General features: G+C 42.6%; 1 protein-coding gene across 1 annotated transcript in view; it reads left to right on the top strand.

Annotated features, from left to right (window-relative positions):
- The window catches only part of LOC109900157 (histone-lysine N-methyltransferase 2C), a 104,062-nt gene that overhangs the window by 29,962 nt on the left and 52,066 nt on the right, over positions 1 to 22,034 (top strand). Inside the window, exons 3-5 of the mRNA XM_031835020.1 lie at positions 6,822 to 6,910; positions 13,068 to 13,215; positions 16,826 to 17,026. Coding sequence (XP_031690880.1) covers positions 6,822 to 6,910; positions 13,068 to 13,215; positions 16,826 to 17,026 — 438 coding nt within the window. The remainder of the gene's footprint in view (positions 1 to 6,821; positions 6,911 to 13,067; positions 13,216 to 16,825; positions 17,027 to 22,034) is intronic.

Below are 22,034 nucleotides of genomic sequence, written 5' to 3'. Positions count from 1 at the left end.
ATTATGCAGTGCCTGCATACCAGTAAGCATCACTGTACTTCTGTTTTTCTTCTTGTTTGTTTAGAGGTCTCTCGTGGGGTTGGGCATTGTTTGGCTTCATGCATGGATTAACCAATGAATCCTAAGAGTTTTTTTGAGAGGCTTTTCACTTATTTACTTATCAGTCTTATTATCAGTCACTTGACACTAGAACATTAATTGTCTGGAGGTTGCATATATTGAGGGTCCTTGCATTCTTTTTGCAAACATGGGTCACTTGACATTGTTGGTGTTCGACCACTGTTCCACCGTTAACTTAAACTGTCCAATTGGAAATTCCTCAAGTGTGATCCATTCTATGGGCAGCCACAGCTCCACCACCTCCTGTACTGACATGCATGTCCAATATATTGCTAAACTAGGTACCCTAGAAAACCTTCCCTTCCTCATATCGTTTCCTTAATGACTAAAAGGTCTGGTCTGGCTTCCACCTATCAAGTCCTTTTACTTCATCTGTTGAGGACACAGATTTGGAGACAACCAGTGCCTAAAATGAACACCCGCCAACCATCAGATTTTTCCGTTGGCGGGTAAAATGTCTATTTCACCAGCCACAGTGCGAGCATTTCACTCGCATTTGTGCTGCAGTAGCTGTTTTCTAAGTATTTCTGCCGTTTTGTTTCATAGCTACAAATCTTATATAGCCTATCCCACCTCGCGCAGCAACACTGACTGGCTGGGGGCTGTGCGTACATGCTGAGTGAAAGACATTTTTTTAGAAGTGCTGCGCACAGGTGTAAAAGTTGGTCTAATTTACCTGAAACTAAAGTATACTGAAGTGAGACTTCGTCCTAGTGTTCGTCCTAGTGTTTCTTGGCTATTTGCATTGTTTTGTTCACAAGCAAGTTTGTTTTTTCAATGTTTTAGTTTCAACTGCTAGGGAAGAGAATACAACACGGCTACTGGTCAGATTAGCCAGACTCAATCTCACAGGTACAAACATGAGTCTTTTTCCCACGGTAATCTCCCACTCTTAAAGGGGCAGGTGAAATTAGTCTCATCTGTGATATTTTGTTTAAATGACTCTGGTCTAGTAACACATTTATTGTTTTAGAAACATTTACAAAGCATTCTCAACCAACTAACTAAATCTACCTGCCAGAGTGGTTGATGGACCAAAAAGGTAGTTTCAAGCCTTTGAGACAACCGAGAATGTTGTGCAGTGGCCATCAGTCATTTTGGAGAAGTTGTAGAATTGGTGTTTGAGGTTGGCATGAATTTTTAATAAGTAAAACCAGTACCTTGCAGTGCAGGCTAGATGAAACATGCTGAACAGTGGATTAGGCTACTAGTTACTATGCTTGGTGTGGAAAGGAGAGGAATCAGTCTGGCCAGACCAGTTGACCTGGATTAAACCTGTTCCAGGCCCGGGACACAATGGCCTTGCATTTTCAATGATGTTGGTCATTGATCAGAGTACTGGGATTCGGTTGCCGATGGCAGCGTCAATAGCGGTGTCCGTCTCCATCCCAGAAACCCAACCCTGGTTACCTGATGCCTCAGCCCCTGACCTCGCCACCGCATTGTGCAAGGTGGAATAGGCCGCAAAGCCTCATAGTTGTTTGCAGTGGAAACCCAATATTTCCCACCACAAACTTTTTTTATTTGGTTGGTTTGCTTTCGAGGCCGCTAGTCCTTGCTTTTGCCATCCAATGAGTTTTGCCTTTGAAACAGCTTATTGCATTGCTGGAATATTTTTTGTTGTTGTTGTCCCCAACTGAGCACAAACCCAGGAAGTGTCTTCCTTTTGATGTGTATATCCCGCTTTATGGGGGTTAGGCTGCTTCAGAAGAACCTAATGTTATTTGGACCAGCTCAGTCATAGTGTTCTGAACCAATCTACATCTAGGCTAGTCCATCCTAAAGCAGAGGTGTCAAAATAATTTCACGGAGGGCTGAGTGTCTGCAGATTTTTGGTGTTTCCTTTCAATTAAGACCTAGACAACAAGGTGAGGGTTTTTCCCCAATTTCGTGGTATCCAATTAGTAGTTAGTCTTGTCTCATCGCTGCCACTACCGTATGGGCTCGGGTAAGGCAAAGGTCGAAAGCCATGCACCCTCTGAAAAACAACCCAACAAAGCCGCAGTGCTTCTTGCCACAATGCCAACTTAACCCGGAATCCAGCCGCATCAAAGTGTCGGTGGAAACACCGTACACCTGGCGACCTTGTCAGCATGCACTGCGCCAGCCCGCCACAGAAGTCGCTAGTGCGCGATGGGACGAGGACATCCCTGCCGGCCAAACCCTCCCCTAACCCGGACGATGCTGGGCCTGTTGCGGCCAGTTGCGACAGAGCTTGGACTCGAACCCAGAATCTCTAGTGGCACAGCTAGCATTGTGATGAAGTGCCTTGGACCACTGCGCCACTCGGGAGACCCTGGTGAGTTCTTTACTTATTATTTATCTTAATTCAACAATCGAGTACAAATGTCGAGTGAACCTGCAGAGTTAAGACACGTGATCTAAAGGAGAAGGCCCTTTGGGTCCAGGTTGCAGGCTTTGAGTTAAGAGAGCCACATTGGTAAGTACTCTGAATAGCACCTCTTTGTTCTTGTGTAGCACAGAGAAAGAGAGGGAGCGATCGAGAGCCAGAAAGTGCCAGAGCTTTTTAGAAGCTACATTTGCACAGATCCACTACGCATGAGCTGTTCTAGATAGTCCAGCCAAGTTTTCAGAGCTAGACAGAGGTGTGTTTTTCTCCCTCCAGCTTTCTCTCTTGCCCTAGTTGTCTGCCCAGTCCTATCCCTCTTTCTCCACTCCAGGGGCTTGTTTTGAATCCCCTGGTTCGGTGCCCTGGTTTCCATTGCATGTTCGGTCTGCTACCACCACAGGGTTCATGACTTTGCTTTTGCTTGGTAAAGGGAACTGATATGAGCACCAATCCTCTCTCTCCCAGTTCATGTGGGAATCATGTAGAAAATTATTTCAAAAGTGTCACATTTTTTTCAATGTTATTTAGAGTTTTTCTGTAGAATGAGCCCGTCACAACATCACCAGCAGCTGAGCTGTAAGCCGCAGGTGGAGCGGTGCGTCCCATTTGGCTGCTATCGCTGCAACACCAGTGTTGACAGTGTTGGTTAGGCCTATTACAGACCGGGGAGGGAATGGAAGTGGTGAGCTATGGACTCCACTGCTCAGTGCTCCAGAGAGAAGTGAAAAGAAACAAACCTTGGTCCACCACACTCTAACAAATGTTACTGAAAAAAACATGGAGGGAGCTTTCGCTTAAGTTCAATTTTGAGATGAATTTATTGGCCACAGGTGTCTGGTTTAAAGGGCTTAAAAAAATAAGAAAATAATATATATCAGTACCAGTCAAAAGTCACAAGCAGCCACTCATTGAAGGTTTTTGCTTTATTTTTACTATTTTCTACATTGTAGAATAATAGTGAAGACATTAAAACTATGACATAACATATGGAATCATGTCGTAACCAAGGAAGGGTTTAACAAATCAAAACATATATATTTTAGATTCTTCAAAGTAGCCACCCTTTGCCTTAACAGCTTTGCACACTCTTGGCATTCTCTCAGCCAGCTTCATGAGGAATGCTTTTCCAACAATCTTGAAGGAGTTCCCACATATGCTGAGCACTTGTTGGCTGCTTTTCCTTCACTCTGTGGTCCAACTCTTCCCAAAACCATCTTAATTGGGTTGAGGTCGGGTGATTGTGGAGGGTAGGTCATCTGATGCAGCACTCATCACTGTCATTATTGATCAAATAGCCCTTATACAGCCTGGAGGAGTGTTGGGTCATTGTCCTGTTGAAAATCAAATGATAGTCCCACTAAGCGCAAACCAGATGGGATGGGGTGGGTTATCGCTGCAGAATGATTTGGTAGCCATGCTGGTTAAGTGTGCCTTGAATTCTAATTAAATCACTGACTGTGTCCCCAGCAAAACACCATCACACCACCACCTCCATGCTTCACGGTGGAAACCACACATGCAGAGGTCATCTGTTCACCCCATCTGTCTTACAATCATACAAAGGTTAGAACAAAAAAACTCACATTTGGACTCATCAGACCAAAGGACAGATTTCCATCAGTCTAATGTCCATTGTGTTTCTTGGCCCAAGCAAGTCTCATCCTTATTGATGTCCTTTAGTAGTGGTTTCTTTGCAGCAATTTGACTATGAAGGCCTGATTTCAGTGTCCTGTGAACAGTTGTCTGTTACTTGTTTGTTACAGCAGACAAATCATTACAAACAGTAACCAGCCAAGTAGAAGTAGAAGTCAGAAATAGAGAGAAAATGAATCCCTTACCTTTGATGATCTTCATATGGTGACACTCAGAAGACATTCATTTATTCAATTTTTTTTCCTTTTGTTCGATAAAGTCTCTCTTTATATACGAAAACCTCAGTTTTGTTCGTGTTTTCTTCTGTAATCCACAGGCTCAAACGCAGTCACAACAGGCAGACAAAAAAATCCAAATTGTATCCGTAAAGTTCATAGAAACATGTCAAACGATACTTATATTCAATCCTCAGGTTGTTTTTAGCCTAAATAATCTATAATATTTCAACCGGACAATAACATCGTCAATATAAAAGGTAAACAACAAAGGCACTCTCTCTGGTCGTGAGCATGAAAACGCTCTGTGACACGGCAGGGTCCACTCATTCAGACTGCTAAAGACTGTTGACATCTAGTGGAAGGCATAGGAACTGCAATTTGAGTCCTCAGTCAATGGATACTGTAATGGCATTGAATAGAAAAAAATACAAATCCTACTTCCTGAATGGATTTTTCTCAGGTTTTCGCCTGCCAAATCCATTTTGTTATACTCGGACATTATTTGAACAGTTTTGGAAACTTTAGTGTTTTCTATCCAAATCTACTAATTATATGCATATCCTGTCTTCTGGGCCTGAGTAGAAAGCTGTTTAATTTGGGCATGCTTTTCATCCAAAATTCCAAATGCTGCCTTCTACCCTAGAGAAGTTGACCTTTCTAGCACAGCGGAACCCCTCGACAACATTCTGCTGAAAAGGCAGTGTGCGAAATTCAAAAATATTTTTTTGAAATATGTAACTTTCACACATTAACAAGTCCAATACAGCAAATGAAAGAAAATTCTTGTTAATCTACCCATCGTGTCCTATTTCAAACATGCTTTACAGCGAAAGCACAACATATGTCATAGCCAAGTCGAAAAAACACACAGCCATTTTTCCAGCCAAAGATGGGAGTCACAAAAAGCAGAAATATAGATAAGATGAATCACTAACCTTTGATCTTCATCAGATGACACTCATAGGACATCATGTTACACAATACATGTATGTTTTGTTCGATAATGTGCATATTTATATCCAGAATTCTCAGTTTACATTGGCACCTTATGTGCAGTAACGATTTGATTCCAAAACATCCGGTGATTTTGCAGAAATACTCATAATAAACATTGATAATAGATACTAGTGTTATTCACAGAATTAAAGATAGACTTCTCCTTAATGCAACCGCTGTGTCAGATTTAAAAAAAAATTAAATGGAAAAAGCATATACTGAGAACGGCGCTCAGAACCCAAAACAGCCAGAGGAATATTCGCCATTTTGGAATCAACAAAGTTAGAACCAAGACTATATAAATATTCACTCACATTTGATGATCTTCATCAGAAGGCACTCCCAGAAATACCAGTTCGACAATAAATGACTGAGGAGTTCCATAATTTATGTCCAAATAGCCACTTGTTGTTAGTGTGTTCAGCATAGTAATCCGTCTTCATGAGGCGCAGGCACTTCATCCAGACAAAAACTCAAAAAGTTCCGTTACAGTCCTTTAGAAACATGTCAAAAGATGAATGGAATCAATCTTTAGGATGTTTTTAACATAAAACATCAATAATGTTCCAAACGGAGAATTCCTTTGTCTTCAGAAAAGCACTGGAACGAGAGGTAACTCTGTCGGGAGCGCGCGTCATGAGACCAAGGCTCTTTGCCAGACCACTGACTCAAATAGCTCTTATGAGCTCCTCCTTTATAGTAGAAGCCGCAAACCAGTTTCTAAAGACGGTTGACATCTAGTGGAAGCCGTAGGAAGTGCAACTTTATCCATATCTCATTGTGTATTCGGTAGGCTAAGCTTTGAAAAACTACAAACGTCAGATGTCCCACTTCCTGGTTGGATTTTTCTCGTTTTCGCCTGCCATATGAGTTCTGTTATACTCACAGACATCATTCAAACAGTTTTAGAAATGTCAGTGTTTTCTATCCAATACTACTAATAATATGCATATATTAGCATCTGGGACAGAGTAGGAGGCCGTTCACTCTGGGCACGCTTTTCATCCAAATGTGAAAATGCTGCCCCCTATCCCAAAAAGGTTAAGATGGAAGGAAATTTCACACATTCACTTTTAACAAGGCACACCTGTTAATTGAAATGCATTCCAGGTGACCTTATGAAGCTGGTTGAGAGAATGCCAAGGGTGTGCAAAGTTGTCATCAAGGCAAAGGGTTACTTTGAAGAATCTCAAATATAAAATACATTTTGATTTGTTAAATTTGAGATTCTTCAACTTAGCCACCCTTATGGGCTGTTCCTCTTGCAATAAAGATCAGCTATGAGGTTGAGATCGAAGGCTGTTTACCTGTTGTTGATGCCTGTATTACTGTTCATACTACTTCAAAAGGCAGCTCCTCATTTTGTGAGGCAGACCTAAGTAACAATGTTGCTCCTCCTTGAGCAGAGCCTGAAAGGCTCTGCTCAAGGAGGAGATCAGTGACTGTTCAGATCAGTGACTGTTTCCTCTCCCTGTGTGTCCCAGGGGACGTAGCAGAGGCCGAGCCCAGGTTGAGGATGAGGACAGCATGGATGGGATGGAGACCGCCGAAGCAGAGAACATGCAGGATATGGGTGAGTTGACTGTGTCTCTGTCGTCATGGAAAGGTTTGTGTGTACATGGCTGTATCAGTGTGCCTCTTTGTGTGCTTTCATGCGTGTTCCTCTTTTAATATTTGTGTGCTGTTGTCTTCATACATGTGTGCTTGTTTAGGCTGCCGTCACTAATAGGGTGGGGCTTTGGTATTCGGGGGAGATTTGATCCAGTTACCAAATGCCACTCATCATTAAGACTTAGTTCTTTGGAGCTGTTGCACGACTGCTGCCCCCGCGATGCAGACCCGCTGCCCCCGTGATGCAGACCCGCTGCCTCCTCAATGCCTGTAGACCAGATATTCCCAAACTGGTGTACGCGCAATGTCGTCGGGGTACACCAAATAAAAATGTGATTCAATAATACTAATTCATATTTTCATAGTAGATTTATATGTTCCAACGGGGCTATACATTTAGGTGTTTTTCTCTCTCGCTTAGGTAGCCTTGTTTCACTGCAAAAAATAAAATTAAACTGTCTAGAGTTCAGCGAAATAACACAATGTCAAATACAGGTAGCCTAGTCAAATAATTAACATCCAATCACATTAACCGCTACTCTCTCGTGGAAATCCTTCACTCTTGTGCAGACATTTAGAAACAAAACATGACCATTTGAAAAATAAGCCACAGGAGTTTTTTGAGTAGTAAGACATGTACAAAAGCAACAAAAACCATTAATTAGAAGGGGCTAGAAGCATCTTATATGGTGAGCTACTGAGTGGCTAGGGCAGGCAAGCCCCATACTATTGTGGAGTACTTAATTCTTCCTGCTGCCACGGATATGGCTGGGATGCTTTACAATGCTTTACAGACAAAAGAAACTATACAGACTATGCCTTCATCAAACAACACTGTTTCACGACGCATCAGTGACATGGCAGGAGATATTTTTAAACAATTACTACTTTGCATACAAGCCAGTGAATTATATGTGTTACAGCTGGATCAGTCAACAGACGTGGGGGGCCTGGCACAGCTCCTGGTAGAAGTCCGTTACATTTATGGGGGGGTCAATTAAGGAAGACATTGTCTTCTGCAAAACACTGGAAACCAGGACAACATGAGAGGATATTTTAAAAGTACTGGGCAGCTTTTTGACATGAAATGGACTGTGGTGGTCAAGATGTGTTGGTATCTGTACTGATGTTGCAATAGCCATGATGGAGACATAGTGGATTGGTAACTCGCGAGCAAGTAGTGGCTCTCGACGCCATTTGGGTGCACTGCAGCATCCACCGAGAGGCTCCTGCTGCCAAGGGAAAGCCTGACAGCTTGAAAGACATTTTGGACACTACAGTGAAAATGGTTAACTTTGTTAAAGCAAGGCCCCTGAACTCTCGTGTGTTTTCTGCATTTTGCAATGATATGGGCAGCGACCATGTAACGCTTTTACAACATACAGAAGTGCGCTGGTTATCAAGGGGCAAAGTATTGGCATGTTTTTTACAATATTGAGAGACAAGCTTAAAGTTTTCTTTACTGACCATAATTTTCACTTGTCTGACCGCTTGCATGATGACGAGTTTCTCACACGACTGGCCTATCTGGGTGATTAGTTTTTTCTCGCCTGAATGATCTGAATCTAGGATTACAGGGACTCCAACTATATTCAATGTTAAAATTATGTGTGTGGCAGGCTTACAATGATGGCAATAACACAATATTTGAGAGTGCGCTGACCCTTGTGCTAGAGGAGGTACACAGCTGGAGGTTGAATGTTTGAAGGGGTACGGGACTATAAAAATTTTGGGAACCACTGCTGTAGACTATAACCTTCAAGTTGTCTGTAGAGAGGCAATCTACCAGTCTTGTTGCATGTTGCGCCACCCTCCCCCATGTATTTTTGAGGTATCCGTTGCTAAATGGTAGATGACTAAAGGCCGGTTCATACTTTGTATTTCTACAGAGCCAAAATGTAGGCTTAATCACTGGCTCGTTATGGGATGTTTACAAAGCCATCTGCAGCTGCTGCTTGCAGGGGTCTCGCCGGCCCACCGTGCACTTCCCCAAACATTTCTAACACGATAGCTCTGTGGATGCAACTTCGTTAAGGCAGAACATCCTTGGAAAACAAGGCGCCATTTGGAGAATGAATTATGTAAATCAACTGCCAGAGGGCTGGCTAATATTTGCAATAGAACATGGTCAACTCCCCTGTTGGTGGTGGTGTTGGTTCGCGTTTCGCTGCTGGCATTTTGTTGACCTGTAAATGACTTCACAAGCTTGGCAAATGCCACACAAAGGAGAGAAATAAAGTCTAAATCATTTTAACTGCTTTTGTGCTGCTGTCACAGGGTGCCTCGAGTGTAAAGTAGTTTCCTTTCTCCTCCATGATCACTAGGTTTAAAGCCTATTCAAACCTTTCACCTGTTTGTGGTTATGACAGATGGGGGAGGAAGAAATGAGTTGTATTGAGACCCATGCCGTATTATGGTAATTTGCCTAGTTTTCCCCAATGCACGATGAGATCAAGGCTTCACACCAGCAAAAGTCAATAGCATCACTTGATCTGTTCCTCTTCAAAAATGTGCTGCCAACCCTTACCAGTGCACGAACACACACAGTCCCCACCCCTTACAAAAGCCTCTTGCCGGACCGGAGATGAATTTCCTAGCTATTAATTACACTCCAGGGCTTTTGCCGTGGGATTTTCCTAGGTGGAATGCTTTAAGAAAATGCCCCCCATATACTTAGGCCGAGTCAGTGTCAAAAGGGAAAATCAGGTCCCTGTTCCACTTGTACCCCACCTAGTTGTCTCCCTTCGGCCAATATTCTAATGCATATTCTGGGCAATCTTGTTTGTATTCCCTATTAGTTATGAAGAATGCTACCAAAGACCAGGGTTTGCTTTTGCTCCAAGAATGGCGTTTTGTGTCTTAACAATACAGAAATAAAGATGCAGTGTGTACGCTTCAGTGCTTTTGCGAGCTACAACAAGGATATATTATTTTATCCCCCCATTTCCAGAGTGAAGGAATGTTGTCGCTGGGAAAGTGAAAAAAAAGCATAGTTCCTTATCACTCTTTAATGAGTGGTTGAGAATCACGTCCGGGTCAACGGTTCAAAATAACGCATTTTCGGCTTTTCAAGTGGTGCAGCGGAGTGAATGATTTTATGAAAGTATTGTGAATGCCTGACTGAGGGTTTTGGATGCCCTACTGTTTCAGGACTTAATTTAACCCTATAAAAAAATATAAACAACTAATAAGGAAATAGATCAGAATCTGTGGGTTGTATTTCATTAGCTCTCTCTGGGAAGTCTGCCAGGTCAGACTTGAGAAGGTCTGCTCCACGCTGAGACTAGGGCCTTATCAATGCTCTTATTGATATTGCTGAGGGGTTTTATCCAAGAGGGAATCTAACCATTTTGAGTTTCTCATAATTACAATGATATATTAGACTACTCATTCTGGACAGAGGTGTGTCCTTCCAGAACAATTGCAGATCTTCATTTTTTAAATTTCACATATTTCATATGTATTTCTCCTGATGTTATAATTTTAAAGGAAATGTAAAACCCAGAATTACAGTAACTAGCCTAACCACAAGATCAAGGTGTTTAATAACTGTTAGATGTTGTATGGTTTTTATAATTGTTTTTCTACCAATCAGCAAATGCTAAAAATGGGACTGCATTCTGCAGTCTGCTCCCGTGTGGTTTATTAGTGACAATGTTTTGACCACTTCATCAACCTTATCCCTAATAACCCACATTGGAGCATAGATGGCAGTGTGTGGAGTTATCATTTGCCTAACATCAGCTGATATCCAGCACCTGCTCAAAGGCATTCGATGTGCATATGTTCTCTTTCTCGTATAGAAACCAAAAATCTAAATAGAATTAACAGTGTAAGTTACTAGCCGAGGTATCGAATGTTACACAAAGCAAACAAATGTTGCCAATAAATGTAATTGGTCTGTCCTGTTGATGTAACGTTTCTAAACTCTAAATGATTTGGCCTGCTATTATTTCCCCTGAACTCCTGTGTAGGCAACTCTTCAGGAAAAGAGTGCCACATTATGGTCGCTTTAAAGGTCAAGGTAAAGGTCACGTCATCTCTTTTTGCCCGGACGCGTTGTGACATTTTCGGCAATGCTTTTGTGATTTTCAGATGAATTGACTGGAGTTCACAGCCCTTCTCCTACTGAAAGGGTTGCTAGAGTTCAAAGCATTCACTAAGCCCACACAATCTCAGTGTTGCTTTTAGTAACACTAGAATAAAGTTTGCAGGGTAATGTTCATTTTAGGCAGAAAAATGAAAATGTGCACTTATTTTGAGTCCATATTATAAGTCCATGTAGTCACCCTGTTTCAGTGAGTTTTACTCCATTTGGTTGTTAACTTCATTGGGATAGGGGGCAGCATTTTCACTTTTGGATGAAAAGCATGCCCAGAGTAAACTACTTGCTACTCAGTACCAGATGCTAATATATGCATATTATTAGTAGTATTGGATAGAAAACACTGACATTTATAAAACTGTTTGAATGATGTCTGAGTATAACAGAACTCATATGGCAGGCAAAAATCCAACCAGGAAGTGGGAAATCTGAGGTTTATAGTTTTTCAACTAAGCCCCTATTGAAGATACTGTGGGATATTTGTCAGCTTGCACTAGATGTCAACAGTCTTTAGAACGTTGTTTCAGGCTTCTATTGTGAAGTGGGTCCGAATGAGCGGGGAATGAGTCAGAGGTCTGGCAGAGAGCCACGGTTTTGTGACGAGCAGTCATGTTTATGTTATGATTTATGTTAAAAACATCCTAAAGATTGATTCTATACTTCATTTGATATGTTTCTACGACCAATAATATAACTTTTTAGGTCGTCGTCCGACCTTTCCGCTGGACTTGCACGCTCGTTTGGATTTGTTTACCAAACGCCCTAACAAAAGGAGGTATATGGACATAAATTATGAACTTTATCGAACAAATCAAACATTTATTGTGGAACTGGGATTCCTGGAAGTGCATTCTGATGAAGATCATCAAAGGTAAGGGAATATTTATAATGCTATTTCTGACTAATATTGACTACACAACATGGCGGATATCCCTTTGGCTGGTTTGTGCTCTGAGCGCCATACTCAGATTATTGCATGGTATGCTTTTTCCTAAAGGTAAAAAAAAATCTGACACAGCGGTTGCATAAAGGAGAAGTTTATCTAAAGTTCCATGTATAATAGTTGTATCTATTATCAATGTTTATTATGAGTATTTCAGTAAATTGATGTGGCTCTCTGCAAAATCACCTGATGTTTTGGAACTACTGAACATAACACGCCAATGTAAAATGAGATTTTTGGATATAAATATGTACTTTATCGAACAAAACATACATGTATTGTGTAACATGAAGTCCTATGAGTGTCATCTGATGAAGATCATCAAAGGCTAGTGATTAATTTGATCTCTTTCTGCTTCTTGTGACTCCTCTCTTTGGCGGGAAAAATGGCTGGGTTTTTCTGTGACTTGGTGGTGACCTAACATAATCGTTTGTGGAGCTTTCGCTGTAAAGCCTTTTTGAAATCCGACACTATGGCTGGATGAACGAGAATTGTATATTTAAAATGGTGCCTAATACTTGTATGTTAGAGAAATTTGATTTATGAGATTTCTGTTGTTTGAATTTGGCGCCCTGCAATTTCACTGGCTGTTAGCGGAACCCCGTTCCCAGACAGGTTAATGAACACAACCTAGAGATGCCAGTTGCACCGAGCCTTTGACTGGCAGGTGAGGGGTTAGGACTAATCCTTTTGCTGTTCAGCAAAACTTTGTTTTACTTTGTCTATGCAAAACTAAGACCAATGGTTTGGAATGAAAGAACTCCGTGTTTGCATAGTTTGACAACTTGTGTGTCACAATAAAATGTGTTCATAAAAGAGTCCTGAGTGAAACTAGACCAGGTTTCTTCTGAATAAGGTGTTGTTGCCTATGTCAACTGTGTTTCCAAAGAGAAACAAGTCAACTGTCACCCTGGATTTTGCTAGTTTGAATAATTTGGTAGTGAGCACTACTGCTGTCCAATGACTAAATGGTCGGTTATAGTTAGTAGACATACTAAGGGCTTTATGAATGTGGTTTCCCGCATTTTGAATAAATAACAGTATAACATCTACCCCCTCTTTTTCCCACAGAAGTTAAGGAGCTGGTTCTGGATGTCGAGGAGGAGATCATGGTGCCTAGCCCCAGGGACGACAGACCCCTCTCCCCACTCTTCCAGCGCTCCGTGTCGGAGGACTCTGCAGGATCCTCCGCCTCGACCCTGGAGCACGCCAAAGCCCGGTAAGAGGAAGAGACGATGTGAGTTGAGTAGGGTGAGGGGAAGAGAGTGACATAGAAAGAGTGTGCGTGCGTGCCAGATGGCCAGAATAAGGCAAAGCAGGAGATGGCAGCAGGGAAAAGGAAAATGAGATTCCAGTAAGAGAGGCAGAGTAAGACTGACATTCTAGCCATTCTCAGAGGGAGGGAGAGTGCGAAGGAGAGAGGGGGGGTGTGTAGTCACATAATAGAGAAGGAGAGGATAGAAATGAGAGGGCATTGGTGAGTGAGAAAATTACTATGACACGCTGAGTCACAGCTGTGTGTGTGAGGAGTCCAGGGAGAGGTGTGTGTAGTTAACAGTGGATGGAGGGCAAAGCGTGTGTATATTTATGTCTCAAAGCACACACAGTGGGTATTTGTGTTTGTGCAACCCAACAAAATGAGTGTGGGCCCATGTGTGCATTGCGAGAGAGCGACAGACAGAGGGAACAAGCAAAAGAAAAGAGGGACAGAGTATTTTCAGAGAGTGTGAGGGAGGAGAGGATGTGTGTGCTTGCATGCTTGAATGAGCCACCATGGTGGGGACGGGGGATGGGGAGGGGAAGGCGTGCAGGGAAGGTAAGCGAGGGAGGTAGAAAGTCGAGGTGGGGGAGGGGAACAAGCAGTGGAAATAATTGAGAGCTGAGGATTGTGGGTAGAAGGGAAAAGCAGGCTGGGTAAAGAGGTCTCGGGGCCATCGGGGGTAGCCTGTAGACTGCAGGGCTGCTATTGTAATTAGTAAAGGGAGGGGGAGAGTGAGAGGAACAAGGGGATGGCTTTTTCTTTCTAGTTCCAATTAGTAGAGATTGTGTTCCCGCTAGTGTACAGTAGAGAGGCCCTGGCAACATGTGGAGGGATGCAGGAAGTCACACAGACGGGCGCAGACACATGCACACTCATCGTACACACACACTAGAGCCCTGCACGGCATTCATTTTAAGCCCGAGCCCTACCCATGTCACGACGTTCAGGACCTACTCTACCCATGCCCGGCACTACTAAAATTTAAGGCCCGGCACCACCAGAAATCAGAAATGACTTCCTCCGTTAGTAAATCCGTTAGCTGCTCCTCTCTCTGTCATTCGTTCCCTGCGCGCTGCTTGCTCATGGCAGCTCTGGGTCTGTGAATATTCATAGCAATGGCTCCACTTGGGCTGCTCTGCTCAATGACGAGACATGAGAGAGCAGCAGTTAGCTACTTTTCGTCACTCTAATCTCCGTCAAAACTATTTTCTGTGAAATAATCTCTCCTGTTTTCTATTTGACGATGTTGATGCACTTCTGACACCATGTTATGTTCTTAGTCATATATGACTGTACTGCGCAGCAGAGCACGAGCAAATGGCTCCGCTTCAAAATTTTAGTAATGCCCTGCCCGTATCCTAGTTATTGATGGAAGAACTGGCCCTATCCCGCCCTAACTTGATGTATAATTTCGGGCTCCGTCGGGCTAAGTTCGGGCACCAAAACTCTAACACGCGCATACATGCCATTGTCGTAAAAGAATAAAGACTCAACACTGTTTAATAGGGAATTGCCAGGGACCTCACCATACGATGTTATCACGACGTAATATGTATTGCGATTCTCACAATTCTAGGTTTTGTGATTCGATACTGGGATTTTGAAATGTTGTTCCGAACATATTGCTCTCTATATGTCTGCTGCAGAGAGACGAGAGAGAATGATAAAATGTGTTTTGATCAGTCATGGAAATAAATGTGCTGAAAGCATGTTTTCTCCCTATTTAAGAAGATGGAGAAAAAGCTGGAGCTGATTTAAAAATGTTGTTTTTGTGAAGGTACATCCGACTACTTGTGTTGTCACGATTTTAGTATCACGGTAATTGATACCAAAGCGTTACCACGGCAAAAACAAGTGCTTTAGCTAAAGTCACAGAATAACAAATGTTTATTTTTTATTTTTATAACATTGAACAATAAACTGAGTGTACAAAACATGAACTTCCTAATATTGAGTTGCTACCCCCATCCCGTTGCCCTCTGAACAGACTCAATTCGTCAGGGCATGGACTCTACAAGGTGTCGAAAGAGTTCCACAGGGATGCTGGCTCATGTTGACTCCAATGCTTCCCACAGTTGTGTGAAGTTGGCTGGATGTCCTTTGGGTGGTGGACCAGTCTTGATGCACACGGTAAACTGTTGTGTGAACCACAGCAGCTTTGCAGTTCTTGACACAAACCTGTTCTTGACATCTACCGTACCCCGTTCAAAGGTTTTTCAAACTTTTGTCTTGCCCATTCACCCTCTGAATGGCACACATACACAAACCATGTCTCAAGGCTTAAATATCCTTTAAATATAATTCTTTAACCTTTCTCCTCCCCTTCATCTACACTGGATTCACTTGGTCAGTCAATGTCATGGAAAGAGCAGGTGTTCATAATTTAAAACCAGGAACTGGTGCAAGCCGGTTACCGGAGAGCATCTTAACTCCTAAACCAAGTGAGGCTTGTCATTTTGCTTGTGAAGAGCAAGGTTACATGCCCTGTGTCCGATGCGAGCTTTACACATGTACATTTAACAGACTCTGGGATATCTGGTTCTGTGACCAGCTTTTTGTCTGGGCGGTCACCATCTTGAAGTCTCTCCCATTGGATTGTGGACAGTGTCTACCTGGCATACAGGGGCGAAGGTTAGCTAGCGGTGTATGTGCCCACTCCACAAGGGTTCTGGCAGATTCTTGAGCATTGTTTAAAGGGTTGACAATTGGAGATATTTGTCCTTCGACAAGTTGGGCGTCACCATACAATTTTCAGGTTTTATTGCTTGGATGTCACTGCTCCTAGTGTAGCCCACCGGGTGCTTACGACTGGGACATGGGAAACTAACTAGGCAGCTCGCCGTGTGCAAAACCCAGATTGCTGACTTGCTGAAAGGGAACGTAATGTTATGACCATAACTACTGTTCCTTGAAGGAGGGAAACGTGGCCCCGTGCTGCCCATTTCTGGCCTCGGTGAAGAGCGGTATTGAATTGAAGGAATGAATCTAAGCCTCACGCGTATTACCTGTGGAAGGTGGGGCTTCCAGTGAGGCGTGGATTTTAGGAGTGATTTTAGATTCTTCAACCGAAGTCACAATGCGACTCTCCATAGTTGTACCTCGTTTCCCTCTTTCAGGGAACAGTAGTTATATATTTAGAATAAAGTACAGTAATTTACAAAACAAATATCTAAATATAAACTGCATCTCTCTGTAATTCCTTTTTTTAAATTATTTTTTGTTTTTGTTTTAGTTGTTGGCATTTACCTTACGCTGACGTGCTGCCAACCTGTATCAGATTGAAAGAATATGGCTGCTCGGTGTGTGGGTGTTGTCAAACGATTTTCAACCCCTGTTGGTACGTAGGTAGAGCTTGTTTTTGGGGCAGTGTTTCCCTACCAGCCCCACCCATTTAAAAAAAATACTTATTTTGTTTTCAGTTTTGGGAATAAGTGGTACAGAGTGCAGGGCCATGTTTGAAACGTTTTGCAACAAGTCACTCTCGTTTTCTGTCCATTTTCTTCCGTTTTGGTGCCTAATGAACACTACCCATTTCTTATCCTGTGTCTTTCCTATGTGTCCCCTGCAGTGAAAAGCTGTGTGCCTTCTGCTACTGTGGCGAGAGGAGTTTCCTGGGCCAGGGCGACCTGATGGTGTTTGGCCCCACGCCGGGCTATGTGCCGCTGCACATCCGCAACCGACGAGGCAGCTCGGAGAAGGACGATGACTATCACGAAGATGACTTCCAAGATGACCACCAAGACACCAAGAGTCCAGGGCAGCGGCTCAAGTAAGTTGGCTCAAACATTGGCATAACGTAGTTGTTGGGTAACGCAAAAAGTTGTTGGGTTGGCTTACAATGGCCGTTCAGATTGCAATGGCTATTCACACTGCTGATTTTGCTGTGATGGTGGTGTTTATGATGGCAATGTCGATTCTCTTAGTGGTATTAATTATCTTGAATCCATTTTGAGTCTCTCAAATTCCCGTTCCCCAGCTTTGACCCAAGAGTTGCAAGTTTTTTAGGGGAAAGTGTTAGCTAAGTACATCATACTAGTCTAGGGTGTCATTGGGACCTAGACACATCTTCATTTTAAACTGGGAGGGAAGCAGAAATGTCTGATCGACTCACTGTAAACGTAATGACCGTTTTCAAGTAGAGTTAAACCGATTATGATTTTTCAACGCCTATACCGATTATTGGAGGACAAAAAAAGCCTATACCGATTAATCGGCCCATTTGAAAAAATATATTTTTATATATACAGTGGGCCAAAAAAGTATTTATTCAGCCATCAATTGTGCAGGTTCTCCCACTTAAAAAGATGAGAGGCCTGTAATTTTCATCATAGGTACACTTCAACTATGACAGACAAAATGAGAAAAAAAATCCAGAAAATCACTTTGTAGGATTTTAAAATTAATTTATTTGCAAATTATGGTGGAAAATAAGTATTTGGTCACCTACAAACAAGCAAGATTTATGGCTCTCACAGACCTGTAACTTCTTCTTTAAGAGGCTCCTCTGTCCTCCACTCGTTACCTGTATTAATGGCACCTGTTTGAACTTGTTATCAGTATAAAAGATAACTGTCCACAACCTCAAACAGTCACACTCCAAACTCCACTATGGCCAAGACCAAAGAGCTGTCAAAGGACACCAGAAATTAAATTGTAGATCTGCACCAGGCTGGAAAGACTGAATCTGCAATAGGTAAGCAGCTTGGTTTGAAGAAATCAACTGTGAGAACAATTATTAGGAAATGGAAGACATACAAGACCACTGATAATCTCCCTCGATTTGGGGCTCCACGCAAGATCTCACCCCGTGGGGTCAAAATGATCACAAGAACGGTGAGCAAAAATCCCAGAACCACACGGGGGGACCTAGTGAATGACCTGCAGAGAGCTGGGACCAAAGTAACAAAGCCTACCATCAGTAACACACTATGCCGCCAGGGACTCAAATCCTGCAGTGCCAGACGTGTCCCCCTGCTTAAGCCAGTACATGTCCAGGCCCGTCTGAAGTTTGCTAGAGAGCATTTGGATGATCCAGAAGAAGATTGGGAGAATGTCATATGGTCAGATGAAACCAAAATATAACTTTTTGGTAAAAAATCTACTTGTCGTGTTTGGAGGACAAAGAATGCTGAGTTGCATCAAAGAACACCATACCTAATGTGAAGCATGGGGGTGGAAACATCATGCTTTGGGGCTGTTTTTCTGAAAAGGGACCAGGACGAGTGATCCGTGTAAAGGAAAGAATGAATGGGGCCATATATTGTGAGATTTTGAGTGAAAACCTCCCATCAGCAAGGGCATTGAAGATGAAACGTGGCTGGGTCTTTCAGCATGACAATGATCCCAAACACACCGCCTGGGCAACGAAGGATTGGCTTCGTAAGAAGCATTTCAAGGTCCTGGCGTGGCCTAGCCAGTCTCCAGATCTCAACCCAATAGAAAATCTTTGGAGGGAGTTGAAAGTCTGTGTTGCCCAGCAACAGCCCCAAAACATCACTGCTCTAGAGGAGATCTGCATGGAGGAATGGGCCAAAATACCAGCAACAGTGTGTGAAAACCTTGTGAAGACTTACAGAAAACAACAAAGTGTATATAAAAAGTATTGAGAAACTTTTGTTATTGACCAAATACTTATTTTCCACCATAATTTGAAAATAAATTCATTAAAAATCATACAATGTGATTTTCTGGATAGAACACACACACACACACAGCTCTGAAGTGACAATGATACTGAAGAGTCTGCTTAGGAGACAAATACTCTCAACTGTTTGAATAAAAATAGAGTAAGTTACCTGTGATGAATCTTGAACACAATAATGGACATGGTAAGAATTGACTACCAAAGTGTGAGTCATATTTCCCATGACACCTTCTAACAAAATCTGAAAAGCGGTTCCTTCATTCATTTATTCCATAGGATATTTTTAGATTCACTTAAATAAGGTCTGTGTTTCGTGTAGGCTTACATCACCTTGCCAATTTTATAACTGTGTAGATATCCATAGGACAAGGTAACTTTGATCAATATTGGCTAAATATAAGCAAAGAGTGGATTTATGAAAATATGTTGACAAACGTTACCTTATCCTAGTGAGATTTACACGGGTATCAAAACGCCGAGGTGGTTTAAGTCTGCACGAAACACAGACCTTATTTGAAGTAGATAAAGACATTCTCTATGGAAGACATGATCGGTAAAATAACGAAGGAACCCCTTTCAAGTACAGCCGCAAGTTATTACAGGAATAATAACGCATCGACTATTTCTCTTTGACTATTACGAGCCTATTACGAGCCTGCTGCTGCCTACCACCCTTTAGTCAGACTGGTCTATCAAATATCAAATCATAGACTTAACTATAATAAACACACAGAAATACGAGCCTTAGGTCAAATCCAGAAACTATCACCTCAAGCAAAACGTTTATTCTGTTCCGTATTTTATGTAACGGGTGGCATTCATGAGTCTAAATATTCCTGTTACATTGCACAAGCCAGGTGGCCCAAACTGTTGCATATACCCTGACTCTGCGTGCAATGAACGCAAGAGGTGACACAATTTCACCTGGTTAATATTGCCTGCTAACCTGGATTTCTTTTAGCTAAATATGCAGGTTTAAAATATATACTTGTGTATTAATTTTAAGAGAGGCATTGATGTTTAAGTACACATTGGAGCAACGACAGTCGTTAATTGATAGTTTTTTCTAAGATAAGTTTAATGCTAGCTAGCAACTTACCTTGGCTTCTAATGCATTCGCGTAACAGGAATGCTCCTCCTGGAGTGCAATGTAATCAGGTGGTTAGAGCGTTGGACGAGTTAACTGTAAAGTTGCAAGATAGAATCCCCCGAGCTGACAAGGTAAAAATCTGTCGTTCTGCCCCTGAAGGCCGAGGCAGAGGCAGAACGTTCCTAGGCCATCATTGAAAATAAGAATGTGTTCTTAATTGACTTGCCTAGTTAATAAAGGTGTAAAAAATAAAATAAAATAAATCGGCACCCAAAAATACCGATTTCCGATTTGTTATGAAAACATTCCGATTAATCGGTCGACCTCCAGTTTCAAGGCTCCACTTTGTTATCACTATTACCATTGCTTTGGTTGGAGAGTAAATGACAGCTGAAATTGCACCAGGGAAGGTGTCTACTTTACTTCAGAATTGTGTGGGTGTACACGCTGCCAAGGAGGTATACGCTGCCAAGTAGGTAACAGAACAGGCATAGAATTTTTCATAGACTTGTCAGTGTTAGTTCATTCAAGTGGTTGTTTTTTGCATGCCACATGGAGGTGTTGATGATTATATGGTAGAGGCATTACTCAGGTTGAGGAGGTGGAGGTATTACTCAGGTTGAGGCGGCCACCTTGTTTTATTGTGAGCATGTGTTCACACGTTAACATGCCTACTGTACCTGTTGCTGATCAAATATGTTGCTTGGAAATGGTAAATAAATGTGTAAGCATATTTGTTATGTTAGACAGACTTCTCCCAGACTCACACCTGAGAAGCCAAAGAACCTAAAGAAGTGAAATAATTACTCTGAAATATTGTTAAGGGTTATATTTGCTAGTCCCTCAATGTTTGTCCGTTTCCTTCTGTTTGGTGCCTATCTGAACTTTTCCAATAGGAAATGGAAATTCCCCCATTTACATTGCAAAACCTTTGGCTACGCTGTATTCTAATGAATTCGACCCATGGCTTTGCCTCTAACTGGCTGGAAACAGATTAACCCCGGTGTCCAAGTTTCTCCATCAAACTAAATTAGTGGTCTCCCCATCGTGCATTGTTTGAGGCATGTAGGTAGAGAGGGAGAAAGATAGATGGAGTACCGTGACCCAAATAAGTGAATGCATGCTAATGAACCCAGGCGCTCAATTTCAATTTGGGTCAATTATTGTGGTGCTGAAATGGCCCCAGTGATTAGTTACTTGGAGGGGTGGATGGGGTGGAGGATAAAAATACATGAAGGAAGAGAGAATTTCACTGGCAGGCCCTTCTAGCTTCTCCAGCCCTGTTCTCTATTTTCTATTTTCTCTCGTCATTTTCAGCTTCACGTGATCCACTGTTGACAAAGACCTCCCGTCAGAAGACACCGAATCGAGTGTCTCCTCCCTCCCTGAGGGGGCGGTGACGTAATGCTCTCACCCAGGAAGGTTCCTGATGGGGACAACGTGGCCCAAATGCATTGTTTCTTTGGAGCCCCATGATTGGTCAGTCAGTCCAGGGCTGGCGCTGTGCCAGTTCTAGACGGGGAGCTGAAGAATGAAAACAATAACAAGCGTGCGTGATAGCAGTGTTAAGGTGGACTGTGTGAGAGAAGTGTTAAGGTGGTGTGGGGACAGACCCCATTCTGTTTTGGCCTGAATAGGAACACAATGAATCACCGCTTTGGAGAGATCAGAGGAGATGGTAGAGAAGGTATCCTAACGAGACAAGGATGAACTGTCACTCTCCCTGCATGTTGTATTGGCTGTTGATAAGATGAAAAGTTGTGTAAGGGGGTGCGTGACCTCATGACAGATTACATGTGGATATGGCTCCCGAGTTGCGCAGCGGTCTAAGGCACTGCATCTCAGTGCTAGAGGCGTCACTTCTGTCCCTGGTTCGAATCCAGGGACGGAATCCACATCCGGATGTGATTGGGAGTCCCATAGGGCAGCGCACAATTGGCCAAGCTTCATCCAGGTTTGCCCGGGGCAGGCTGTCATTGTAATTAAGAATTGGTTCTTAACTGACTTGACGAGTTAAATAAATAGATACATTTTTTATGTGTT

This window comes from Oncorhynchus kisutch, linkage group LG11, assembly GCF_002021735.2.
Source record: "Oncorhynchus kisutch isolate 150728-3 linkage group LG11, Okis_V2, whole genome shotgun sequence".
NCBI lineage: Eukaryota > Metazoa > Chordata > Actinopteri > Salmoniformes > Salmonidae > Oncorhynchus > Oncorhynchus kisutch.
Note: the sequence above shows the minus strand (reverse complement) of the source record. Positions and strands in the feature narration are given on the sequence as shown.